General features: G+C 52.7%; 1 protein-coding gene across 16 annotated transcripts in view; it reads right to left on the reverse strand.

The window, feature by feature from the left end:
• Positions 1 to 23,081, reverse strand: part of PNPLA6 (patatin like phospholipase domain containing 6) — a 71,190-nt gene that overhangs the window by 12,504 nt on the left and 35,605 nt on the right. For all 16 annotated transcript variants that reach the window (XM_050925754.1, XM_050925753.1, XM_050925762.1 and 13 more), the window contains 8 exons: positions 22,421 to 22,534; positions 6,595 to 6,670; positions 5,718 to 5,858; positions 5,571 to 5,634; positions 4,596 to 4,764; positions 1,110 to 1,292; positions 605 to 723; positions 25 to 181 (listed from right to left, as the gene is read on the reverse strand). In XM_050925754.1, coding sequence (XP_050781711.1) covers positions 25 to 181; positions 605 to 723; positions 1,110 to 1,292; positions 4,596 to 4,764; positions 5,571 to 5,634; positions 5,718 to 5,858; positions 6,595 to 6,670; positions 22,421 to 22,534 — 1,023 coding nt within the window. The remainder of the gene's footprint in view (positions 1 to 24; positions 182 to 604; positions 724 to 1,109; positions 1,293 to 4,595; positions 4,765 to 5,570; positions 5,635 to 5,717; positions 5,859 to 6,594; positions 6,671 to 22,420; positions 22,535 to 23,081) is intronic.

Genomic DNA, 23,081 nt, shown 5'->3' on the forward strand with positions numbered 1-23,081 from the left:
CCCACAGCTGGCCTTGCCTCTCACCTTGGCCCATTCGCGGGCACGCTGCTTGGTGCGCACAGCACTGCGCTCTTCAGCATAGAGAGCCCCAATGAAGGAGCCAATGGATGTGCCCCCAATCAGGTCAATGGGAATCCCGGCTTCCTCCATGGCCTTGATCACTCCAATGTGCGAGCAGCCCCTGTGCGGGGGAGGGAGGGGTCAGAGCCCAATGGCAGGCAGGGAGCCTGCCCCAGGAGCCATCACATGGCCCCAAACTCTGCAACCTGCCACGCAGCTGCCATGCCTCCAACGGGCCAGGCAGCCAGGATGTCTGCTATGGTGCTTCCAGGATGCACTGCTCCGCGCAGGGTGGTGGGCGGCAGGGTCACTGTCTCAGCCCCACTCCCATGGCCCTTATTTGGAGGCAGTGTTTGTGTACCAGTAGGGACATGGGGCTGGGAGCTAGGACTCCTGGGTTCTATCCCCGGGTTTGTCCCCCTGCCCACTGTAAAGCTGGGGTTGTAGGTGCCTATGGCCCCCCACTGGGGGATGGTTTGCACCTGGGTGCAAAGGAGTGCCATGGGAATTCAGTGCCCCAGCCAGGCCTCGTCTGAGCCCCTACCTGGCCCCTCCTCCTCCCAGCACTAGGGCTATGCTGTTGCCAGTCAGGACTCGTGCCAGGCGGGAGAAGTCGCTGTGCCGGTCAGCGTCCTTCTCGAAGACCTTCGTGTACATCTCCCTCTGCAGGGCCAGGAGTGAGAGTCAGACAGGCTGCCACCCCCCAAAGCAACCCCATACAGAATGCATGCACCCCCAGAGTTCACTCCCAACCCCACGGCACCCTCCCACCCCCTTATAACAGGGAACCCCCTGGCTCTGCACCCCGCACTCCAGAGAGGTCTGATGCCATCACAGACCTATGCCAGGCTGGCATCAAGCTCTGCCCAGGTTAATGCCATGAAAGGCAGCAGAGGCACCACAAGGACCAGACTGGCCTGGGGGTCTTTTCTGAGACAGCAGCTCTGTGCCCACCCCCATGGGTCTTATAATCCTTAGCACAAACAGCTTCACCGTGTGGCACCATGCTACACCAGCCCAAAGGGTCCTGGGGACGAGAGGGACAGTACCAGCTTGTTGGGGCTCCGGCGGGAGAAGACACGGCGTGGGCACTTGATGTGAAGGTGTCCTGAGCACCAGCTGCGCATGTTGAGCCACTCAACGGTGCGGGAGGGGCTGGGGCCATCCTCCCGGTGCAGCAGAATCAGCTGCTTCAGGGCACGCACGGCAGTGTTCTCCAGCATCTGCTCCAGCTGCAAGGGCAGAACAGGGGCCCCTAGAATGAGCCAACTCCCTGGTGGAATAATCCCTGCCCCAGCACAGCACACACAGCCCCATCCCAATGCACAGATGCTCTCCCCACCTCCCACAAGCCTCCATCCCTGCATGACATACACAGCCCCCTCAGTGGGCAATTCCCCCCCACCCCACCCTACCCTCCCAGCATGAGCCGCTGCAGCCCAGTCCAGCTCACAGCTCCCCCGTCAGGATGAGCCCCCTACCCCTGTATGGCACGTACAGCTAGGGTGACCAGATGTCCTGATTTTATAGGGACAGTCCCGATTTTGGGGGCTCTCTCTTATATAAGCACCTATTACCCCCCACCCGTCCCGATTTTTTACACTTGCTATCTGGTCACCCAGCGCACAGCCCTCCCCAGCAGGAGTCTGGAGGGAAATTGCAGAAGGGACATGGAAGGTGGTCATAGATTCCCACACCAGAAAGGACCACTGTGATCATCAACTCTGACCTCTTGCCTGACACAGGTTAGAGAATTGTCCCCAAGGATTCCTAGAGCAGCTCTTTTACGCTAGTGGCTCTCAACCTTTCCAGACTACTGTACCCCATTCAGGAGTCTGATTTGTCTTGAGTACCCCAGGTTTCATCTCACTTCAAATCTACTTGCTTACAAAATCAGACATAAAAATACAAAAGTGTCACAGTACAGTATTACTGAAAAATTGCTTCCTTCCTCATTTTTACCATACAATTATAAAATTAATCAATCAATTGGAATAGAAATATAGTACTTACATTTCAGTGTAGAGTACATAGAGCGGCATAAACAAGTCATTGTCTGTATGAAATTTTAGTTTGCACTGACTTCACTAGCGCTTTTTATGTAGCCTGTTGTAAAACTAGGCAAATATCTAGATGAGTTGATGTACCCTGGGAAGACCTCTGCGTACCCCCAGGGATACATGTGCCCCTGATTGAGAACCACTGTTTAAGACAACATCCCATCTTGAGTTTAAAATGATGAGTGATGGAGACTCCACTGCGACCATTGGTCAGTTGTTTCAGTGGTTAATCTCTCTGTATATCTCCACTCTGACTTTGTCTAGCTTTAAGAAGAGCCCTGCAAAGCTGCAGATATCCACTTTATATGTGAGGATGTGGATATCCACGGACCATTTTCCGGCTCGTGGCTCCCATGCAGACACAGATGATGTCTCTGTGCAGGGCTCTGCAGCATACGCTAACCCGAAGGGAAGGGCTGTCACCAGCCCTCAGGCTCCTGCTCAGCTCTCTCAATCATATGATACTGAGCATTCTGGGAGTTGTAGTCCCCAGCTTGCTTGGTCAGAGGCGATAAACCACAGCTCCCAGAAGGGAGTGAGCCAAGCACCATTTGAAAGAGGGGTAGTTGTACTCTAAATTAGCTGGCGGCAACTGCGGTGCTGTGAGGACAGCAGCCTGTTAGTCCCAGCCGGGTCTGCTTACGCTAGACCTGCTGCGGCTGTATAGGACTGGCCGAGCCACTGGGAGGATGGTGCTACACACGAGGGCTCAGGATTGTAGCCTGTGCCTGGAGCAGGGCAGGACATAGCGTTACCAACCCTCCAGGATTGGCCTGGAGTCTCCAGGAATTAAAGATTACTCTTTAATTAAAGATTATGTCATGATGAAATCTTCAAGAATATATCCAACCAAAATTGACAACCCTAGGCAGGAGGGGTAGCAGGGACAGAGTCATCGGCAGGGCAGGAGGTCTCTGGGGAGAAGAGGGGGCAGTTGAGGGTCGGGGACTTGGCACAGTCCTGTGTCAGTGCTGCATGGTGACCTGTGAAGCTGTTAGTAGAACCCTGGATATCTGTGGATATCCCCATTCATAGATGCAGATATCCAAGGACAATTTTTGTGGATCACGGATCAGATGCGGATATACATTTTTGTATCTGTGCAGGGCTGTAGATTTAACTATCAGCCATTGGATCACATTAGACCTTCCTCGGCTAGATTGATGAGCCCAGTAGCAAATATCTGTTCCCCAAGTAGGAACTGAGATCTAGTCACCCCTTAACCCTCTCTTTGTTATGCTAGATAGAGCCCGTTGACTTTGACTCTAAAGCAGGTTTCTAATCTTTTAATCTCATGGCTCATCTCTGACCTCTCTCCAATTCATCCACATCCTTCCTGAATTGCAGGCAGCAGAGCTGGACACAGGAATCCAGCAGCAGTTGAACCAGTGCCAGATATAAGGTTAAACCTCCCACTCGAGAATCTCCTGCTTATACATCCCAGGATCGCATTAGCCCTTCTGGCCACAGCATTATGCTGTGGGCTTATGTTCAGCTGATTGTCCACCACGACCCCCAAGTTTTTTTCAGGAGTCCCTGCTTCCCAGGACAGGGCTCCCCACCTTGTCAGCACGGCCTACAGCAAGGGTGGGCAAACTACGGCCCGGGGCAACATCTGGCGCTTCAGACATTTTAATCCAGCCCTCAAGCTCATGCCGGGGAGCGGGGTCCAGGGCTTGCCCCGCTCCAGCACTTCGGCCAGGAGCTTGCCTCGCTCCATGCGTCCTGTAGCTCTGCGCAGCTTCCAGAAGCAGCGGCATGTCCCTTCTCCAGCTCCTATACATAGAGTCAGTCAAAGGGTTCCTTCCACAGCTCCCATTGGCCATAGCCAGCGGGAGCTGCAGGGCGGTGCCTGTGGATGGGGCCGTGCGCCGAGCCACCTGGCTGCGCCTCCGTGTAGGAGCTGGAGTGGGGACATGCCGCTGCTTCCAGGAGCTGTTTGAGGTAAACACCGTCTGGAGCCTGCACCCCTGACACTCTCCTGTGCCCCAACCCCCTACCCCTGCCCTGATCCCCCTCCTGTCTTCTGAACCCCTTGGTCCCAGCCCAGCGCAATCTCCTGCACCCCCAACCCCTCATCCCTAGCCCCACCCCAGAGCCTGTATCCCCAACTGGAGCCCTCAGCCCCTCCCGCACCCCAACCCCCAATTTCATGAGCATTCAGGGCCTGCCATACAATTTCCATACCCAGATGTGGCCCTCGGGCCAAAAAGTTTGCCCACCCCTGGCCTACAGGCTTTGCTCGTAGATGTAGACATTTATACCAAGCCAGATCAAAACAGACTGTTTGCTTGTGTCCAGCTCACAAAGTGACCCTAATCGCTCTGTCATCTGAGAGTGGGGACAAGGGAGCCCCGACGGTGCTTCCAAGCTGCACTCCACAGGCCAATGCAGCATCCCAGACCATGCTGGCCACCTCCATGGGCTCGGGATGCAGCATTCCCCCAGTCACTGTACACAGGGCCCCAGCCTCACCTTGCCTAGGGCTGGCTCCTGGTCCCCCAGTCCAACAATGAGGATGCAGTCAGCTTGGCGGATGCAGCGCACAGTCCAGGGCGTCAGTGTGCAGTCGGTCTGGTACAGCACAATGCGGTGGATGTCCTCCTGCTGCGCCAGCCAGCCTGACAGCCGGTACTCTTGGATGCTGCCAGGGAGAGGATGTGAGCAGGGAGCCTCCAGCTTTGTCCTGCCCCACCCCATTGCTCCAACCCTTGCTTCTGGCCCTGCTCCAAGCTCCCACCGTGCAGCCCCTCCTTCCCTCTACCTAATGCCCGGATGCCAATGGGGACCCTTCCCCCAAGCTCCCAGCATGCAGTTCCCCAGCTGCACGCTCTGACAAAGTGGAAGGTTTTTTGTAATATTTTTATGAAGCCTATGTATGCCTGAGTTTCCTCTATATGCTGCATTGTTAGCTAGTGGGGTGTGAGGAAGGTCTGTTTGCTCTCTGGCCAGGCTAAAAAACACAGGTGTGAACAGCTCCTAGCTCTCTGGGGCTTTAGCTCTTGAGAAGACAATGGCAAATCCAGTTGCCCAGACATGGATCACTAGCAATCAACGACCCAGAGAGATGGACTTCCTCTCTTGGCAGGGGGACTGAGCTGCATCTCCCCAGTTCGAGAACAGAGAACTGGGGGAGGGGAGATGGAGGTGTTAAGTGTGAGCTGTGGGAATCAGTTGGGGGCACACCTAAACTGGGACAGAGCAATCAGAGGGACAGAGCTCTGGGCTGACCAGGATGGACTCTGCTGTAACTTCTCTTTCTCTGTGCTAGCCAAGGACTTTCTTTGCTGTGTTCCAGCTAGACCCCACCCTCTGTGCCCCAGTGACACAAGCCCCATAGCACAGCCCTGCAGGCCTCACATGGTGGGGGGGCCTTTTATGGAGAACAAAGAGATCAGAGACCAGGAGCCAGCTCCTTCAGTCCACCTACCGCCTGTGCCAATCCCCTACCTGTCCAGTGCTGAGGCACCAAGCCGTGCTCGGATGATGTCACTGGTCAGAAGCAGGGTGGGACCTGGAAGAGTGAATAGGACCATCACGCCAGGCCTGCACCCCAAGCATGACCAGGAGCAGAGCGAGGCTCTGGCCCTCACTCACCTATGGCGTTGAGGGCATGCTCCAGTTCCAGCGTGAAGGCTGCCATGGGCACATCGTCACACACTGGCAGCACTGCCACCGTGGACAGGTTACTGGCTGGGTTGGTTAGCTCTGAGCTGGAGGCCACACCAAGACTGGAGCCTGTGGGAAAGACAGAGTGACCAACCGTCTGAGGGACCCAGAGGGTAAGACACCCACCAACCAAGAGTTCTCGGTCAATGGCAGCTGCGAAGTCAGTGCTTGGGACGTGGACAGCATGTGGAGACCCCTGCCCCCCGGGGCCACAGGGATGTGCCGGCCGCTTCCGGGAGCAGTGCGGAGCCAAGGCAGGTAGGGAGCCTGATTTAGCCCTGCTGTGCCGCCAAACTTTTAGCAGCTTAAAATCTCCTGGTTTGGCTTCAGTAGCCTCCGGGCAATAGAGCCCAATTCCGGGAGACTCCTAGCAAAACTGGGAGGGTTGGCAACCCTATGAACTGAACAACTGCAGGACCTGGTCTGGAGCTCTGCTCTGTGATGCCCAGCATCAGTGCTGGCCTGGCCCGCAAGAGGAGCCAGTTCCCACCCCACCCAGGGAGCCTGGCTCTCTGCTCCAGCCATAGCAGCTCCTGCTTCCAGCCCTGGAGCCCTGCTTTAATCCCCAGGGTGGGTCAGTCCCCAGCAGGTCTGCCAGTTGCTCCTCAAGTCTTGACTGTGGCTGGGGGAGAAGCAGGAAAATGCCAGCAGCAAGCCACCTCCCCTGCATGGTGATGAAGTCACAGCCTGGAGCCCCGGCTAGGGACAGAGGGCCCTGCAGGACATGCCGGGGCCTCTGGAACTCTGACAGGCCGTATCCCCATTAGGGAAAGTTGCAATTTAACCCTCCCCCCAAAGCCCCTACCTGTGAAGGGCCCGCACAGCTGCTGTAGGTTCCCGAGGATCTTCTGGCTCAGCAAGTGGATCAGGCGGGTCACAACCTGTCAGGAACAGCAACCAACCCAGGTCAGAGACGAGGGGACCTGGGGTGGGTGTGGAGCATGTGGAGAGGGGCAGGACTCAGCCCAGTCAGCCTCCTAGGAATCCCAGGGATGCTCTTGTTTGCCAGCCCACCTCTTAGGGCCCAGGCGCATGTGTGTGTGGGGAGAACAAGTGCTAGGGCACCAGGGAGCAGGGCTCAGGGTCCTGCTCGGCTTGGACATGGCATGAGGTGCAGTTTGCCCTGGAGGGGCAGGTGTGAAACACTTCCTGCGCCCCCTGGTGGCTGGGCCCAGAACCACATGCTACTCCTTTGCACTGTGGGACTCAGGAAGGGGATGACCCAGGGAACAGAATGCTGGCATTATCATGGCAGTGGGACGTGGGCATCAGAGCTCTCCCTTAATCAGTGCAGAGGCCAGACACAGCAGGAGGCTGGCAAACCCAGCCCGGGCTAGACCAAGATGTCCTCTGCCCCCTCATGCTTCCTAGGCATGACTGGAGTCAAATCATCATGTAAGGGGCAGGGATGGAGCTGAGTACATCAGGCCACAGGTTCCACCAGCGGATGGCCAGAACTGGAGAACACTGTGCAATTCAGAAACTCTGACTCCTCACCCTCATGGAGGGGTGTGGGTGTTGCTCCCCCATGGCCTGAACAGAGAGAACAGCCCCATCCTGCTACAGAGATGGGCACATTCAGGTCCTCCCTGGACAGCCACCATCCCTGAGCAGGGCTTCAACGTGGCCCTGGCCTCAGCTTGCTAGAATGCTGGATTGGAAGCTCACAGACTTAGGCCTGGTCTACACTAGTTGGTTATTTAGGAATTAGCTGACTTAATTCGAAAAAAAAAGAAGATTCTGTCCACACGACCTTACTGTTTTTTTTCTATTTAAAGGGTTCTTTAATCTGATTTCTGTACTCCACCTCAGCAAGTGGAGTCGCGCTTAAATCGAGATCACAATCCTGGGTTAAAGGTATTGTGGATGCGATTCAATGTTATTGGCCTCCAGGAGCTATCCCAGAATGCTCCCTTGTGACCGCTCTGGACAACACTGTCAACTCCGATGTACTAGCCAGGTGGACAGGAAAAGCCCTGTGAACTTTTGAATTTCATTTCCTGTGTGGTCACCATCAGCACAAGGTGACCATCAGCACAGTCCATCATCACAGGTGACCATGCAGTCCCGGATTCGCAGACAAGCTCCAGCATAGTCCAAACAGGAGGCATTGGATCTCACTGCATGTTGGGGAGATGAATCTGTTATGGCAGAACTACATTCCAAAAAGGGAATGCAAATATGTATGCTAAAGTCTCCAGGGTCATGATGGAAAGAGGCTACTCCATGGACACAGAGCAGCGTCGTACAAAAATCAAGGAGCTCAGGCAAGTGTACTAAAAAGCCAGGGAGGCGAACAGTTGCTCTAGGTCACAGCCCCATACATTCTGCTTCTACCATGAGCTGCATGCAGTTATGGGAGGTGACGCCACCATTACCCCACCACTGTCTGTGGACACCTGCAAGGGGGGAGTTGCACGGAGCAAGGAGGATGAGTCATTGGAGAACGAAGAGGAGGAGGAGGAGGAGAGTGCACAGGCAGCAAGTGGGGGAATCAGTTTTCCCACCTAGCCAGGCACTATTCTTAACGCTGGAGCCAACAGCCTCCCCTCACTCCCAAGGCGGGCTCCCAGACCATGACCCTGGAGAAGGTACTTCTGGTGAGTGAGAGCCTGATCGGAGCGATGCGGTGGGGGAGAGGGGGAAACCCAGCTGTGCTGGGCTGTTCGCGTTTAGTTTAAAGGGCTCATCCCTGCTCAGAGCCTCATCAGAGCTACACGGTGGGTGCCAGTGGGTGTTGTGTTGTGTGAAGCAATCATCCCAGAGAGCCGCCAGGCCCTCCTTTTATATGGCAAACCTGCCAGGCATCGCTTACTATGGGAAAGGGGCCCAGCAGTTTGAAAGCACTGAAATGAATGTGGAAGCAGCAGAACCTGGGCTGCCTGCAAGATGAATTCTGTTGCCCATGTGTGATGGCTTACTCACACCAAAGTGGCAGGCACTTCAGTATATATGAGGCAAAATGCTAACTTGTACAGAAAGAACATACTATGAATTGCCTGTTTCACTGAGAAAGAGTGTCCCCTTTGTTCTCTGAAATGTATTTTAAAATACTACCTCCCTTTTTCTCCTCCTGCAGGTGCAAATGTTTCAACGCAGCCCCTATCTACTCTGTCCCAGAGACTGGTCCAGATTAGAAGGCGGAAAAAATGAACTCGGGAGGACATGTTCGCTGAGCTCATGCAGTCCTCCTGCACTGACAGGGCCCAGCTGAATGCATGGAGGCAACCAATTGTAGAGTCCTGTAAAGCATTACAGGAACATGAAGAGAGGAGGGACACGCACGATGAGAGCAGGCAGGACGCTGTGGTCAAGCTCATGGGGGAGCAAATTGACATGCTCCGCTGTATGGTGGATCTAATGTGGGAAAGGCAGCAAGACCACAGACTGCCGCTGCAGCCCCTGTATAACTGCCCTTCCTCCTCCCTAAGTTACATAGCCTCCTCATCCAGACGCCCAAGAACACATGGAGTGGGGGGTTACGGGGACCCACACACAACCCCAGAGGATTGCCCAAGCAGCAGAAAGTTGACATATGCAAATTTTGATTTGGTTTCTGGACTTGTCCTTCCCTCCTCCTCCACCCCCGTAACACAATACCCACCGCCTTCCTCTGGTCTACCTTCTGATTTCTCTCAATGTGTTGTGCAACAAATAATAAAGAAGGGTTTTTAAACAATTGTGACTTTATTTCCTTTATATATATGGGATGGGTAACTTCAAGAGAAACAAACACAGCCGTCGCACTGTACCCCAGCCAGTCATGAAACTAGCTTTCAAAGCTTCTCTGATGTGCAGCGCGCCCTGCTGCGCTCTTCTAATCACCCTGTTGTCTGGCTATGTGAAATTGGCCACCAGGTGAGTTGCCTCAACCTCCCACCCCGCCATAAATCTCTCCCCCTTACACTCACAGATATTGTGGAGCACATAACAAGCAGCAATTACAATTGGAATATTGGTTGTGCTGAGATCTAACTGAGTCAGTAAACTGCACCAGCGCGCTTTCAAATGTCCAGAAAGCACATTCTACCACCATTCTGCACTTGCTCAGACCTATAGTTGAACTGCTCCTTACTACTGTCCAGGGTGCCTGTGTATGGCTTCATGAGCCATGGCAGTAAGGGGTAGACTAGGTCCCTGAGGAGAACTATAGGCATTTCAACATCCCCAACAGTAATTTTCTGGTCTGGGAAGTAAGTCCCTTCCTGCAGCTGTTCAAACAGACCAAAGTTCCTGAAGATGCGAGCATCATGCACCTTTCCCGGCCACCCACGTTGATGTCAGTGAAACGTCCCTTGTGATCCACCAGTGCTTGCTGCACCATGGAAAAGTACCCCTTGTGGTTTACGTACTGGCCGCCCCGGTGTGCCGGGGCCAGAACAGATGGAACGAATGTCCCTATCACCCTGCTGCAGTTAGGGAACCCCAGCACATTAAAGCCATCCACAATGGTCTGCACGTTTTCCAAACTCACTACCCTTGATAGCAGCTGGTCAATGATTGCATTGGCTATTTGCAGCACAGCAGCCCCCACAGTAGATTTGCCCACTCCAAACTGATTTCCAATTGATCGGTAGCTGTCAGGCGTTGCAAGCGTTCATAGTGCTATGGCCACTCGCTTCTCAACTGTGAGGGCTGCTCTCATTTTGGTGTCTTTGCACTTCAGGGCAGGGGACCGCAAGTCACGAAGTTCCAGGGAAGTGGCCCCATGCATACGAAAGTTTCGCAGCCACTGGGAATCATCCCAGACCTGCAACACTATGCGGTTCCACTAGTCTGTGCTTGTTTCCCAGGCCCAGAATCAGCGTTCCACAGCATTAATCTGGCTCAATGCCACCATGATCTCCCAATCACCACATGCCATGCTTCTAGGAATGTCTGTATCCATGTCCTCATGGATATAGTAATCTTGCTGTCATCGCTTCCTCGCTTGGTTTTGCAGGTACTGCACATATTGCTGGATAATGTGCGAGGTATTTACAATGGTCAAAACTGCAGCGGAGATCTGAGAGGGCTCCATGCTTGCCGCACTATGGCACCTGCATGGGTAATCCTGGAAAAAGGGCGCAAAATGTAGGAGAGCTGTTCAGTTCAAGATGGCCAATAAAAGTTGGTAAATGGTTGTCTTCTATAGCTTCCATGGGAGCCCAGGACAGACAAAAGACAGTTACTCACCTTTGTAACTGTTGTTCTTCGAGATGTGTTGCTCATATCCATTCCAGTTAGGTGTGCGCGCTGCACATGCACACTCATCAGAAGATTTTTACCCTAGCAACCCCGGTGGGTCGGCAGGGTTGCCCCCTGGAGTGGCGCCGCATATATACCCCTGCTGACCCGACCGCTCCTCAGTTCCTTCTTGCCGGCTACTCCGACAGTGGGGAAGGAGGGCGAGTGTGGAATGGATATGAGCAACACACCTCGAAGAACAACAGTTACAAAGGTGAGTAACCGTCTTTTCTTCTTCGAGTGATTGCTCATATCCATTCCAGTTAGGTGATTCCCAAGCCTTACCTAGGTGGTGGGGTCGGAGTGAGATGTCGCAGAGTGTAATACTGCGGAGCCGAAGGCTGCGTCATTCCTAGACTGCTGAACCAGGGCATAGTGGGAGGCGAAGATATGGACCGAGGACCAGGCAGCTGCGCGACAAATCTCATGAATGGGTACGTGAGCGAGGAAAGCAGCCGATGAGGCCTGAGCCCTGGTAGCGTGCACAGTCACGTGGCTCGACGGAACATGAGCCAAGTCGTAACACGTGCGGATGCACGACGTCACCCAGGAGGAAATCCGCTGTGAGGAAACGGGTAGGCCCTTGATATGCTCAGCCACTGCAACAAAGAGTTGGGGTGTTCTGCGAAATGGTTTTGTTCGCTCGATATAAAAAGCAAGCACTCTATGGACATCTAGGGAGCGTAGCTGCTGCTCCCTGCGAGACAAATGTGGCTTTGGGAAGAAGACAAGTAGGAAGATCTCCTGGTTAACATGGAAGGCCGATACCACTTTGGGGAGAAAGGCCAGATGTGGTCGTAACTGCACCTTGTCCCTGTGGAATACAGTATATGGGGGACCTACCATGAGGGCCCGAAGCTCGGAGACGCGTCTCGCTGATGTGATGGCCACCAGGAAAGCGGTTTTCCATGAGAGGTAGAGAAGGGAGCAAGTTGCTAACGGCTCGAATGGGATGGACATGAGTCTGGCAAGAACCAGGTTAAGGTCCCATGTTGGGGTGGGGCGGTGCACCTGGGGGTAGAGGCGCTCTAGGCCCTTAAAGAATCTAGACACCATTGGGTGAGAGAATACCGAGAGGCAATTCTCTCCTGGGTGGAAGGTAGAGATGGCCGCCAAATGGACCCTCAAAGATGATACCGCTAGGCCCTGTTGTTTGAGAGACCAGAGGTAATCCAAGATGTTAGGGATGGAGACCTTGGTGGGAAGGAAGTTCTGCTTCACGCACCAGCACGTGGAACGCTTCCACTTGGCCAAATATGTCGCTCTAGTGGAAAGCTTCCTGCTACCCAGGAGCACCTGTTGCACTGGGGCAGAGCAACACAGCTCAGACTGGGTCAGCCACTCAGAAGCCATGCCGAGAGGTGGAGGGACTGAAGGTCTGGGTGACGCAGTTTGCCGTGGTCCTGAGCGATCAGGTCCAGGTGAAGAGGCAGGGGGACAGGGTCGGCTATGGATAGGTCTAGCAACATGGTGTACCAGTGTTGCCGAGGCCACGCTGGAGCTATCATGATTAAGTGGGCTTTGTCCCTGCGTACTTTCAGTAGGACTCTGTGGACGAGTGGAAATGGTGGAAAGGCGTAGAGCTGGTGCGTCGTCCATGGTATAAGGAAGGCGTCCGCCACTGAACCCGGTGAGAGGCCTTGAAAGGAGCAGAACATCTGGCATTTCCTGTTCCCGCGGGACGCAAAGAGGTCTATCTGGGGAAACCCCCACCTCCGGAAGAGCGAAAGAGTAACGTCCGGGTGAAGTGACTATTCGTGGGAAAGGAAGGATCTGCTGAGGCGATCCGCCAGTATGTTCCGAACTCCCAGGAGAAAGGACACAATGAGGTGTATAGAGTGGGCTATGCAAAAGTCCCAGAGTCGTGAGGCCTCTTGACACAGGGGCGAAGACCTCGTGCCGCCTTCCTTGTTTATATAGTGCATGGCCGTTGTGTTGTCGGTGAATACTGACACACAATGGCCCTGTAAGTGCTGTTGGAACGTCTGGCAAGTGAGGCGGACCGCTCTCAGCTCCCGGACGTTGATGTGCAGGGTCAGCTCTTGAGATGAGCTAAGGCCCTGGGTGCGTAGGTGCCCGAGGTGATCCCCCCAACCCAGGGATGATGCATCCGTTGTCAGGGACGCCGAGGGCTGGGGCGGATGGAACAGGAGCCCTGCACACACCATGGAGGGATCCAGCCACCACTCTAAGGAGTCTAGGATGGTCAGGGGAATGGTGACGCCCATGTCCATAGCATCCCTGGCTGGTCAGTATCGTGAGTTGAGCCACAACTGGAGGGGTCGGAGGCGCAGTCTGGCATATTTTGTTACGAATGTACAGGCCGCCATATGGCCCAGGAGAGCGAGGCAAGTGTGTCCGAAGTCAATGGCGCCGCTCGCAGACTCTGGATGATGGCTACCATAGTCTGGAACCGTGGCAGTGGTAGACAGGCTCTGGCAAGATTGGAATCCAGGGTGGCGCCAATAAATTCTATCCTCTGAGTGGGGATCAGAGTCGATTTTTCCGCATTGATCATTAGCCTAGATGTAGGAAAAGGTCCTTGGCAATGTGGATGTGATGGAGGACTTGCACCTCAGAGGTCCCGCGGATGAGCCAGTCATCTAGATACGGAAACACGTGTATCCAACTGCGGCGGAGGTGAGCAGCGACTACAGCCATACACTTGGTGAATACTCTTGGGGCTGTAGAGAGAGGCCGAACGGGAGGACCGCGAACTGAAAATGTTGGCGGTCGGCCATGAACCAGAGGAACCTCCTGTGAGGTGGGAAGATGGCTATGTGGAAGTAGGCATCTTGCATGTCGAGGGCGGCATACCAGTCTCCAGGATCCAGGGATGGATAATGGTCCCCAGGGATACCATACGGAACTTCAACTTTATCATGTATCTGTTGAGTTCCCGCAGATTGAGGATAGGTCTGAGACCTCCCTTTGCCTTGGGGATTAGGAAGTAGCAGGAGTAAAACCCCTTGCCCCATTCATGCTCCAGTACCTCCTCTATGGCTCCTTTGGCGAGGAGTGTTTGCACTTCCTGGAGGAGGAGCTGCTCGTGAGAGGGGTCCCTGAAGAGGGACAAGGGAGGAGGGTGGAAGGGGGGGGGGTTTGAAATAAATTGGAGGTGGTATCCAAATTCCAGCGTGCATAAGACCTAGCGATCTGACGTTAGCTGGGACCACGCAAGGAGGAAAAAGGAAAGACGGTTGGAGAAAGGAGGGGACGGATCCTTTAAAGAAACTGGTACAACGCCCTTGGGCGCACCTTCAAAAGGAAGGTTTTGGCCCTCAGAAAGGCTTGGAGGAGCCTTGGTTTTGGCCCCCTTGGTTGCCCGATTGCCTTTGGCGACCGGTTCTGCCTCATCATCTGGCGAAGTCTTGCCTCTGCCGGGGCTGAGGGTAAGGGCGGTGCGGTTGGGGCCGGAAGGGCCTGCGCTGAGTCACTGGCGTGTTCATGCCTAACGAGCGCATAATGACCCTGTTGTCTTTTAGGCTCTGCAGCCTAGGGTCAGTTTTATCGGAGAACAGCCCTTAGCCCTCAAAGGGAAGATCCTGAATAGTGTGTTGCAGCTCCGGGGGGAGGCTGGAGACCTGCAGCCACGAGATACGATGCATAGTCACGCCAGAGGCCAGAGTCCTGGCAGCTGAGTCTGCGGCGTCCAGGGAAGCCTGGAGGGAAGTTCTTGCCACCTTCTTTCCTTCATCAAGGATCACCGAGAACTCCTGTCGTGCATCCTGCGGAAGCAACTCCTTAAATTTGTCCGCTGCCGCCCAGGTGGTATAACTATAGTGGCTAAGGAGGGCTTGCTGATTGGACACGCGGAGTTGGAGTGCCCTTGCGGAATAGACTTTGCGCCCTAGCAAGTCCATGCATCTCGCGTCCTTTGATTTAGGGGCTGGAGCCTGCTGCCCATGGCGCTCCCTCTCGTTAACCAACTGGACAACGAGGGAGCAAGGAGGAGGGTGGACATAGAGATATTCATAGCCCTTGGAGGGCATCATGTATTTACGCTCTACACCTTGCGCAGCAGGTGGGACAGAGGCCGGGGACTGCCAGATGGTAGTGGCATTGGCCTGTATGGTCCTAATGAAGGGAAGAGCCACTCTAGTGGGAGCATCTGATGACAAAATGTCCGCCACTGGGTCCTGGACCTCCAGGACCTCCTCGGCCTGCAAGTTCATATTTTGTGCAACGTGTCTGAGGTGGTCTTGGTGGGCCCTGAGGTTGATTGGTGGAGGGCCAACAGACGAGGTTCCAGCTACAGCCTCGTCAGGGGAGGATGAAGAGGAGAGACCTGGAACAAGCAGGTCTGACGATGGCTCCTCCTGGTGGATTGTCTCTGTCTCCCTGGGAAGCTGGGAGTCCTGAGGCTGGGTCAACCCTTCCTCCATAGGAGGAGGAGGAGGAAGAGGGCGGGTGATCGTGGCTTCCTGCAACCGGTGTTCTGAGGTGGCCAAGCGCGATGGACCTGGGTGAGAGCCTTGGGCCTGATGGCACGCCCAAGGCGTCCAGAAACCCCACTGTTGCAGCCCATGATCTTGAGGCCGAGGCTCATGGAATAAAGCAGCAGGCATGTCGGTGTCTGGGGCGTATGCACTATCCGCCTGAGAAGACATGGATGGATGTCGGGATGGCCAGTGAGGAGCCGAGCGAGCCTGGTATGAGTCCTTTGCTCTCGTCACTGGAGATCTCCTCGGTGCCGGGGATCGGTACCGGGAGTCATATTGGTGCCGAGAACGAGACCGGGACCTGCAACCAGCGTGGTGCCGGGAGGTTGTCCTGGATCTCGAAGGTCTGCGGCGGGACCGGCTGCAAGAGTCTCGGTGCCGGGAGCGGTGCCTAGAACCGGAGCGGTACCGAGAGTACTGGGCAGGACGAGAAGTGGATCTGTGCAGCAAGTACGACCAGTACTGCCTAGGTGAGCGGTGTCGGGACTGCGAGCGGCGTCTAGACCAGGACCGTCCATGAGACCGCGAGCAGTGCCAGGACCTGGATCAAGATTGGTGCCAGCTTGCTGATTTCAGTGAAGGAGGTCTCATAGTGGCTGGCTTGCCTCTGGAATGTAGTACCCGCACCGGCAGTGCCAGGGGTTGAGGCAGGGCAGACTCAGTCATCGCTATAAGGTCCCTGGCTGAGGAGAATGTCTCCGGTGTGGAAGGGACCGTAAGCTCAACCACAGGCCTCAGCAGGGAGCTCTCAAGGACCGGACTCGATGGCCCTCTTGGGACTGGAATCAACGGTACCACAGTCATCGGTGCCACAGCAGGAGTAGGTGCCGGGCAGTCCGAACGAGGGTGAGTCTGCATCGAAGGCGTGGAGGAAGCGAAGGGCCTCCGATCAGGTCCCTGTGCCAGAGAAGGCCGGTGCCGAGGTGTCTTGGCGGAGCCGGCGCGGTCTGGTGCCGGAGGAGAGCTGTCAGCACTCGGTGCCGAGGACGGAGGGTTCAGGGCTGCCTCCATAAGGAGAGTCTTCAAGCGAAAGTCCCTCTCCTTTTTTGTCCACGGCTTACAAGCCTTACAAATGCAGCACTTATCTGAGATGTGCGATTCCCCGAGGCACTTCAGGCAAGAGTCGTCGGGATCGCTCGTGGGCATTGGCTTTTTACAGGCCAAGCAGTGTTTGAACCCCGGTGAACCAGGCATGGGCCCCGGCACCGGGTGCGGGGAAGGGCTAATGCCCAAACCCTGCTAAACTATGTATACTATCTATCTAATAACTATAAAACTAATTACACTATAGACTAAGTCAACTATGTACACAAGATATCGAATGAACAAGGAGAAGCTAGGGAAGTGGAGGACAGCTAAGCCGCGCTCCACTGTTCCAACGCCCGACATGGGCAGTAAGAAGGAACTGAGGAGCGGTCAGGTCAGCAGGGGTATATATCCAGCGCCATGGTGGCGCCACTCCAGGGGGTGACCCTGCCGACCCACCGGGGTTGCTAGGGTAAAAATCTTCCAACGAGCGTGCATGCGCAGCGCGCACACGTAACTGGAATGGATATGAGCAATCACTCAAAGAACAACATGGAGAAATTAGCTAGCGATGCAAAAGCGGGATAGCAGAGTTTGTGGCGGAAGCTGTGCTGCTCAGTTCACAGTGGCCAAAAAAAGGCAGGAAATGGTTAGATAAAAGAGTAGATAGAAAGACGAGAGGACATGCGAGGTGGATTCATAGGCTGCTGGCAGTATGGCATCTGCCATAGCTTTCACGGAGGGAGGAGTGAGTGACGACACACACCCAGAAACACCTGCGAGAATGTTTTTGCCCCATCATGTACTGGGAGCTTAACCCAGAATTCCAATGGGCGGCACGGACTGCGGGAACTGTGTGATAGCTTCCCACAGTGCACCACTCTGACATTTGATGCTAGCCTTGGTACTGTGGATGCACTCTGCCGAATTCACGCGCTTTAGTGGGGGGACACAAGACCAAATGTATAAAATCGCTTCCGAAAATTCGAATAGAATAAGTTCAAATTAATTTCATACTGTAGACGTACCCTTAGCCTTTAAGACCAGAAGGGACCATCATGATCATCTAATCTGACCTCTTGCACATTGCAGGCCACAGAATCTCACCCACCCACTCCTGTAAAAGACCCCAAACCTCTGGCTGAGTTACTGAAGTCCTCAGACCCTGATTTACAGACTTCAAGTTACAGAGAATCCACCATTTACACTAGTTTAAACCTGCAAGTGACCCGTGCCACATGCTGCAGAGGAAGGCGAAAACCCCACAGGGTCTGTGCCAATCTGACCCAGGAGAAACTTGCTTCCCGATCCCAAATCTGGTGATCAGTTAGACCCTGTGCATGTGGGCAAGACCCAGCAGCCAGAGACTTGGGAAAGAATTCTCTGTAGTAACTCAGAGCCTTCCCCATCTAGTGTCCCACCTCCAGCCATTGGGGATATTTGCTGCTAGCAGTTGCAGATGGACTACATGCCGTTGCAGTCCCATCATCCCATCCCCTCCAGAAACTTCTCAAGCTTAGTCCTGAAGACAGTTTTTTGTCCTCGCTGCTCCCCTTAGGAGGCTGCTCCAGAACTTCACTCCTCTGATGGTTAGAAACCTTCATCTAATTTCAAGCCTAAACTTACTGATGGGCAGTTTATATCCATTTATTCTTGTGTCCATATTGGCCCTTAACTTAAATAACTCCTCCCCCTCCCCAATATTTATCCCTCAAATGTATTCATAGAGAGCAATCAGATCTCCCTTCAGCCTTCACGTGGTTAGGTTGAACAAGCCAAGCTCTTTGAGTCTCCTCTCAGAAGGCAGGTTTTCCATTCTTCTGATCATCCTAGTCGCCGTTCTCTGCACCCATACCAGTTTGAAGTAATCCTTCTTAAACATGGGAGACCAGAACTGCATGGAGTATTCCAGGTGAGGTCTCACCAGTGCCTTGTATAATAGTACTAACATATCCCTGTCGCTACTGAAATACCACATCTGATGCATCCTAGGACTGCATTAGCCTTTTTCATGGCCACATAACACTGATGGCTCATGGTTGATCACCAGATGACTAATACACCCAGGTCTTTCTCCTCCTCTGTCACTTCCAACTAATACGTCCCCATTTTATAGCAAAAATTCTTGTTGTTAATCACTAAGTGCATGAGCTTGCACATTGCACTATTAAATTTCATCCCACTTCTATTACTCCTGCTTTCAAGGTAATCCAGCTCTTCTTGTGTGATATTCCAGTCCTGCTTTGTATTAGCAATCTCTCCCAACTTTGCATCATCCGCAAGTTTTATTAGCACACTCTCACTTTTTGTGCCAAGGTCAGTAATAAAAATGTTAAACAAGGTTGGTCCCAAGACAGATCCCTGAGGAACTGCACTGTAACCTCCCTCCAGCCTGACCGTTCACCTTTCAATGTGATCGGTTGTAGTCTCCCCTTTAACCAGTTCTTCATCCACCTTTCAATTCTCATTTTAACAAATAATTTCCTATGCGGAACTGCATCAAATTCCTTATTGAAATGCAGGTAAATTAGATCTACTGCAATTCCTTTGTCTAAGAAAAGCAGTTATTTCAGAGAAGAAGATCAGATTGGTCTGGCAACAACTACCTTTTGTAAAACCATTTTCTATTTTATCCCAATTACCATTAACCTCTATGTCCTTAACTACTTTCTCTTTCAAAATTTGTTCCACGACCTTGCATACAATTGAGGTCAAACTAACAGGCCTGCAGTTTGCTGGATCGCTTTTTTTCCTTTCTTAAAAATAGGAACCATATTAGCAATTCTCCAATCATATACACGATCCCAGAGCTTACAGATTCATTAAAAATCCTTGCTATTAGACCTGCAGTTGCCATGTACCAGTTCCTTTAATATTCTTGGATGGAGATTATCTGCCTCCCCACTCCCCCTTTAAACTTTGAGTTTGACTTCCACCTCGGATGTGGTAATTTCTACTTCCATATATTCATTCCCATTATCCACTCTACTGCTACCCCTAAGCTCCTCATTACTCTTATTAAAATCTGAGGCAAAGTATTCATTTAGGAGTTGGGGTTGGGCCAGGGCCATGTCCAGATAATCTTTAATCTCCACCCCATCCACAATGCTTAGCAGTTCCACTTCTTCTTTCCTTGTTTTCTTTTTATTTATATGCCTAAAGAACCTTTAATGTTGGTTTTAATTTCCTTTGCAAGGTCCAATTGTGCTTGGCTTTCCGCAGTTCTCACTTCTCCCCTACACTTTCTGACCCCTCAGAGGTCGCTTTCCTCGCTGATCCTTCCCATCATCTATTCCTTATAGGCTTTCTCTTAATCATCTGTTTGAGATGCTTGTTCATCCAGTGTGGTCTGCAACCCTTCCTGACAAAATTGTTCCCCTTGCCTGGGATGCAGGCTTCAGAGAGCTTCTGAACTTTGACGAAGTAATTCCAGGCCTCCTCTACATTCAGATCCTTGGGTTCTTCAGTCCAGCCCATGTCCCTAACTAATTCCCTTCATTATTAAAAGTTTGTCCTTTTGAAATGAAGACCCCTTGATGTGGATCAATTTTTGTTTATCTTTCCATGTAGTTTAAACTGAATTAGCTCATGATCACTCAAACCAAGGTTGTCTCCTGCAACCAGCTCTTCTACAAGGGCCTCACTGCTCACCAATACCAAATCTAAAATGACATCACCTCGCGTAGGTTCGGTGACTGTTTGGTGAAGAAATCTGTCAGCTATCACATCCAGGAAAACCTGGGCCCTGCTGTTATTAGTAGCACTTGTCCTCCAATCTATCTCCGGGAATTTAAAGTCTTCCATAATCATACAATTCCCAGTAGTATTTATTTCATTAAAAACATTGAAGAGGTCTTTATGCAGATCGGATCCTGGGGGTCTGTAGCACATCCCAAGCACTGTCCCAGGGGACTCTCTAGTAACTTCTTCCCCAGAATGATTTTGGCCCAAACAGTCTCTGTCTTATCCATTCCATCACTTCTAATTTCTTTACCGTCTACCTCATCACTAACAATGCTACTCCTCCACTTTTGCCTTTGTTTCGGTCTTTCCTGAACAGCACATACCCCTCAATCCTTGTACTCCATTCATGCTGTCATAAACATATAGCTAAGGGTAGCATAAAATCCCTCCTTTACCTGTAAAGGATTAAGAAGCTCAGACAACCTGGTTGGCACCTGACCAAAAGGACCAATAAAGGGAAAAGATACTTTCAAATCTGTGGAGGAAGGTTTTTGTTTTGTGTTCCTTTGTTCTCTCCAGGTCAGTGAGGAACCAGGGTAGGGAAAATACATCTCCCTAAGCCATATCTGAAGGAAGCATCTAATATTACAGAAATAGTAAGTAATAGCAAGGAAATGCATTAGATTATCTTTTGTTTTAGCTTGTGAATTTTCCCTGTGCTAAGAGGGAGGTTTATCCCTGTTTTTGTAACTTTAAAGTTTTGCCTAGAGGGGAAATCCTCTGTGTTTTAAATCTTATTGTTACCCTGTAAAGTTATCTTCCACCCTGATTTCACAGAGGTGATTCTTTTATCTTTTTTTTAAAATAAGCTTCTTTTAAAAACCTGATTAGGACACTGAAACACAAAGACCCAGGGGGGTTGATCTGTGGTCACTTTGTAACCAATTGGTTAGGATATTATTCTCAAGCCTCCCCAGGAATGGGGGTGTAGGGGTTTGAGGGGGATATTTTGGGGGAAGTAGGGCTCCAAGTGGCCCTCCCTGAATGTTTGTTTAAAATCACTTGGTGGTGGCAGCGATACCAAGGGCAAGGAAGGAATTTGTGCCTTGGGGAAGTTTTAAACCTAAACTGGTAGAAATAAGCTTAGGGGTTTTCTCATGGGGGTCCCCACATCTGTATCCCAGAGTTCAGAGTGGGGAGGGAACCCTGACACATGCCTATTCTACCAGGTTTCTGTTATCCCTACAGTGTTTGGTTTCACTTCCTGCATCAGTTGCTCTAGTTCCTCCATTTTGTTACCCAGCCTCCTTGCCTTGGTATACAGGCATCTTAACTGCTGCTGCTTGGCTTCACCCACATTCCTCACCCAGTTGGGTACAGTCATTCTGCTTCCAGTATCGCCTTCCTGACTGGTATCAGCACTGTCCTTCCTCTTAATGTCCATTTGCCTACCCACGGCTGGTCCTTTCTCCATTGCTGTGTCCTCTCTTTCTTGATTTTTCTCCAGGTCAATATTAGAATCAGGTATGGAGATTACATGAGCATCTCTTAACCATCTCCTGCGAGTTCCTAGTTTAAAGCTCTTTTAATCAGTTGCACCAACTCCATCCCAAAAGGCTATTTCTGTCCCTGCTCAGGTTTTGGTCCATCCCATGAGAACAGTCCTCTGTTCGTGAATGCCTCCCAGTGGTCAAACATCCCAAAGCCCTCCTCATAGCACCACTGCCTGAGCCATCTATTGATCATCTTAATCTAGTCTCACCTTCACTCTTCTCCTCTAGAGAGGGCAGAATCCCACTGAAGATCCCCGGAGCCTCCATTTCCTTAAGCATCTTCCCCCGCCTGGCACAGAGAATCTAGTGTCATTTGTTCCCACATGAGGGACAATCAGTGGATTCTTTCCTGCTCCCCATTAGGATCATTTTCAACCTCAGGTCCACATCCCGAATCTTAGCTCCTGGCAGACAGCACACCCCTCTGTGCTCCGGATCAGCTCTGGTGACAGGCCTGTCTGTTCTTCTTAGTAGGGCAGTCCCCAGTCACGTAGACCTGCCTCCTCCTGGCGGTGGTGCGATTCTCAGGACTAGCTCTTAAATATTTTTCTCCCCAAGAGGACAGAGCTCTTGCTTCACCACAGCTTGCCTCCACCCCAGCCTGCCCTTGCTTCAAGAGCACCACCCACAGCGTGGCAGCTGAGGGACTGGGATGGGCTGTTTCCTGCAGGGAGAGATGGCACCCACCCTGCCCTGGTACCTGGGGGTATCTGCGCTTAATGTTGTTCAGGGTGCCCTCGGGCAGTTTGGCCAGCTCTGTGTCTCTCACAGCATGGACGGTGGTGGCTCGGGGCTGCCGGGTCAGGGCTTCCACCTAGATAAGAGCACAAAGGCCACATTAGAGACCGGGGAGGGGAGTCTTTTGCCCTCTCAGCCCAAGGGCTGCCTGGCATCACAGGGAGAGGCACCTGGAGAGGTACAGAACCCAGGCATCCTGGCTTTCTGTTCTAACCCACTAGCCCAGGGGTGGCCAAACTGTGGCTCTGGAGCCACATGCAGCTCTTCAGAAGTTAATATGTGGCTCCTTGTATAGGCAACAACCCTGGGGCTGGAGCTACATTCCAATGTGCCAGGGGGTGCTCACTGCTCAACCCCTGGCTCTGCCACAGGCACTGCCCCAACTCCACCCCTTCCCACCCCCTCCCCTGAGCCTGCCATGCCCTTGCTCCTCCCTCCCCCCCCCCTCCCCGAGCCTCCTGCATGTCATGAAACAGCTAATTGGGAGGTGGGGGGAGGAAGGGGGAGGTGCTGATGGGCAGGGCTGCTGATGTGCGGGAGGCGCTGGGAGCGGGAGTGGGGGACTGATGCAGGGCTGCTGACATATTCCTATGGCTCTTTGGCAACGCACATTGGTAAATTCT

Source organism: Gopherus flavomarginatus, chromosome 16 (genome assembly GCF_025201925.1).
Source record: "Gopherus flavomarginatus isolate rGopFla2 chromosome 16, rGopFla2.mat.asm, whole genome shotgun sequence".
Taxonomy (NCBI): Eukaryota; Metazoa; Chordata; order Testudines; family Testudinidae; genus Gopherus; species Gopherus flavomarginatus.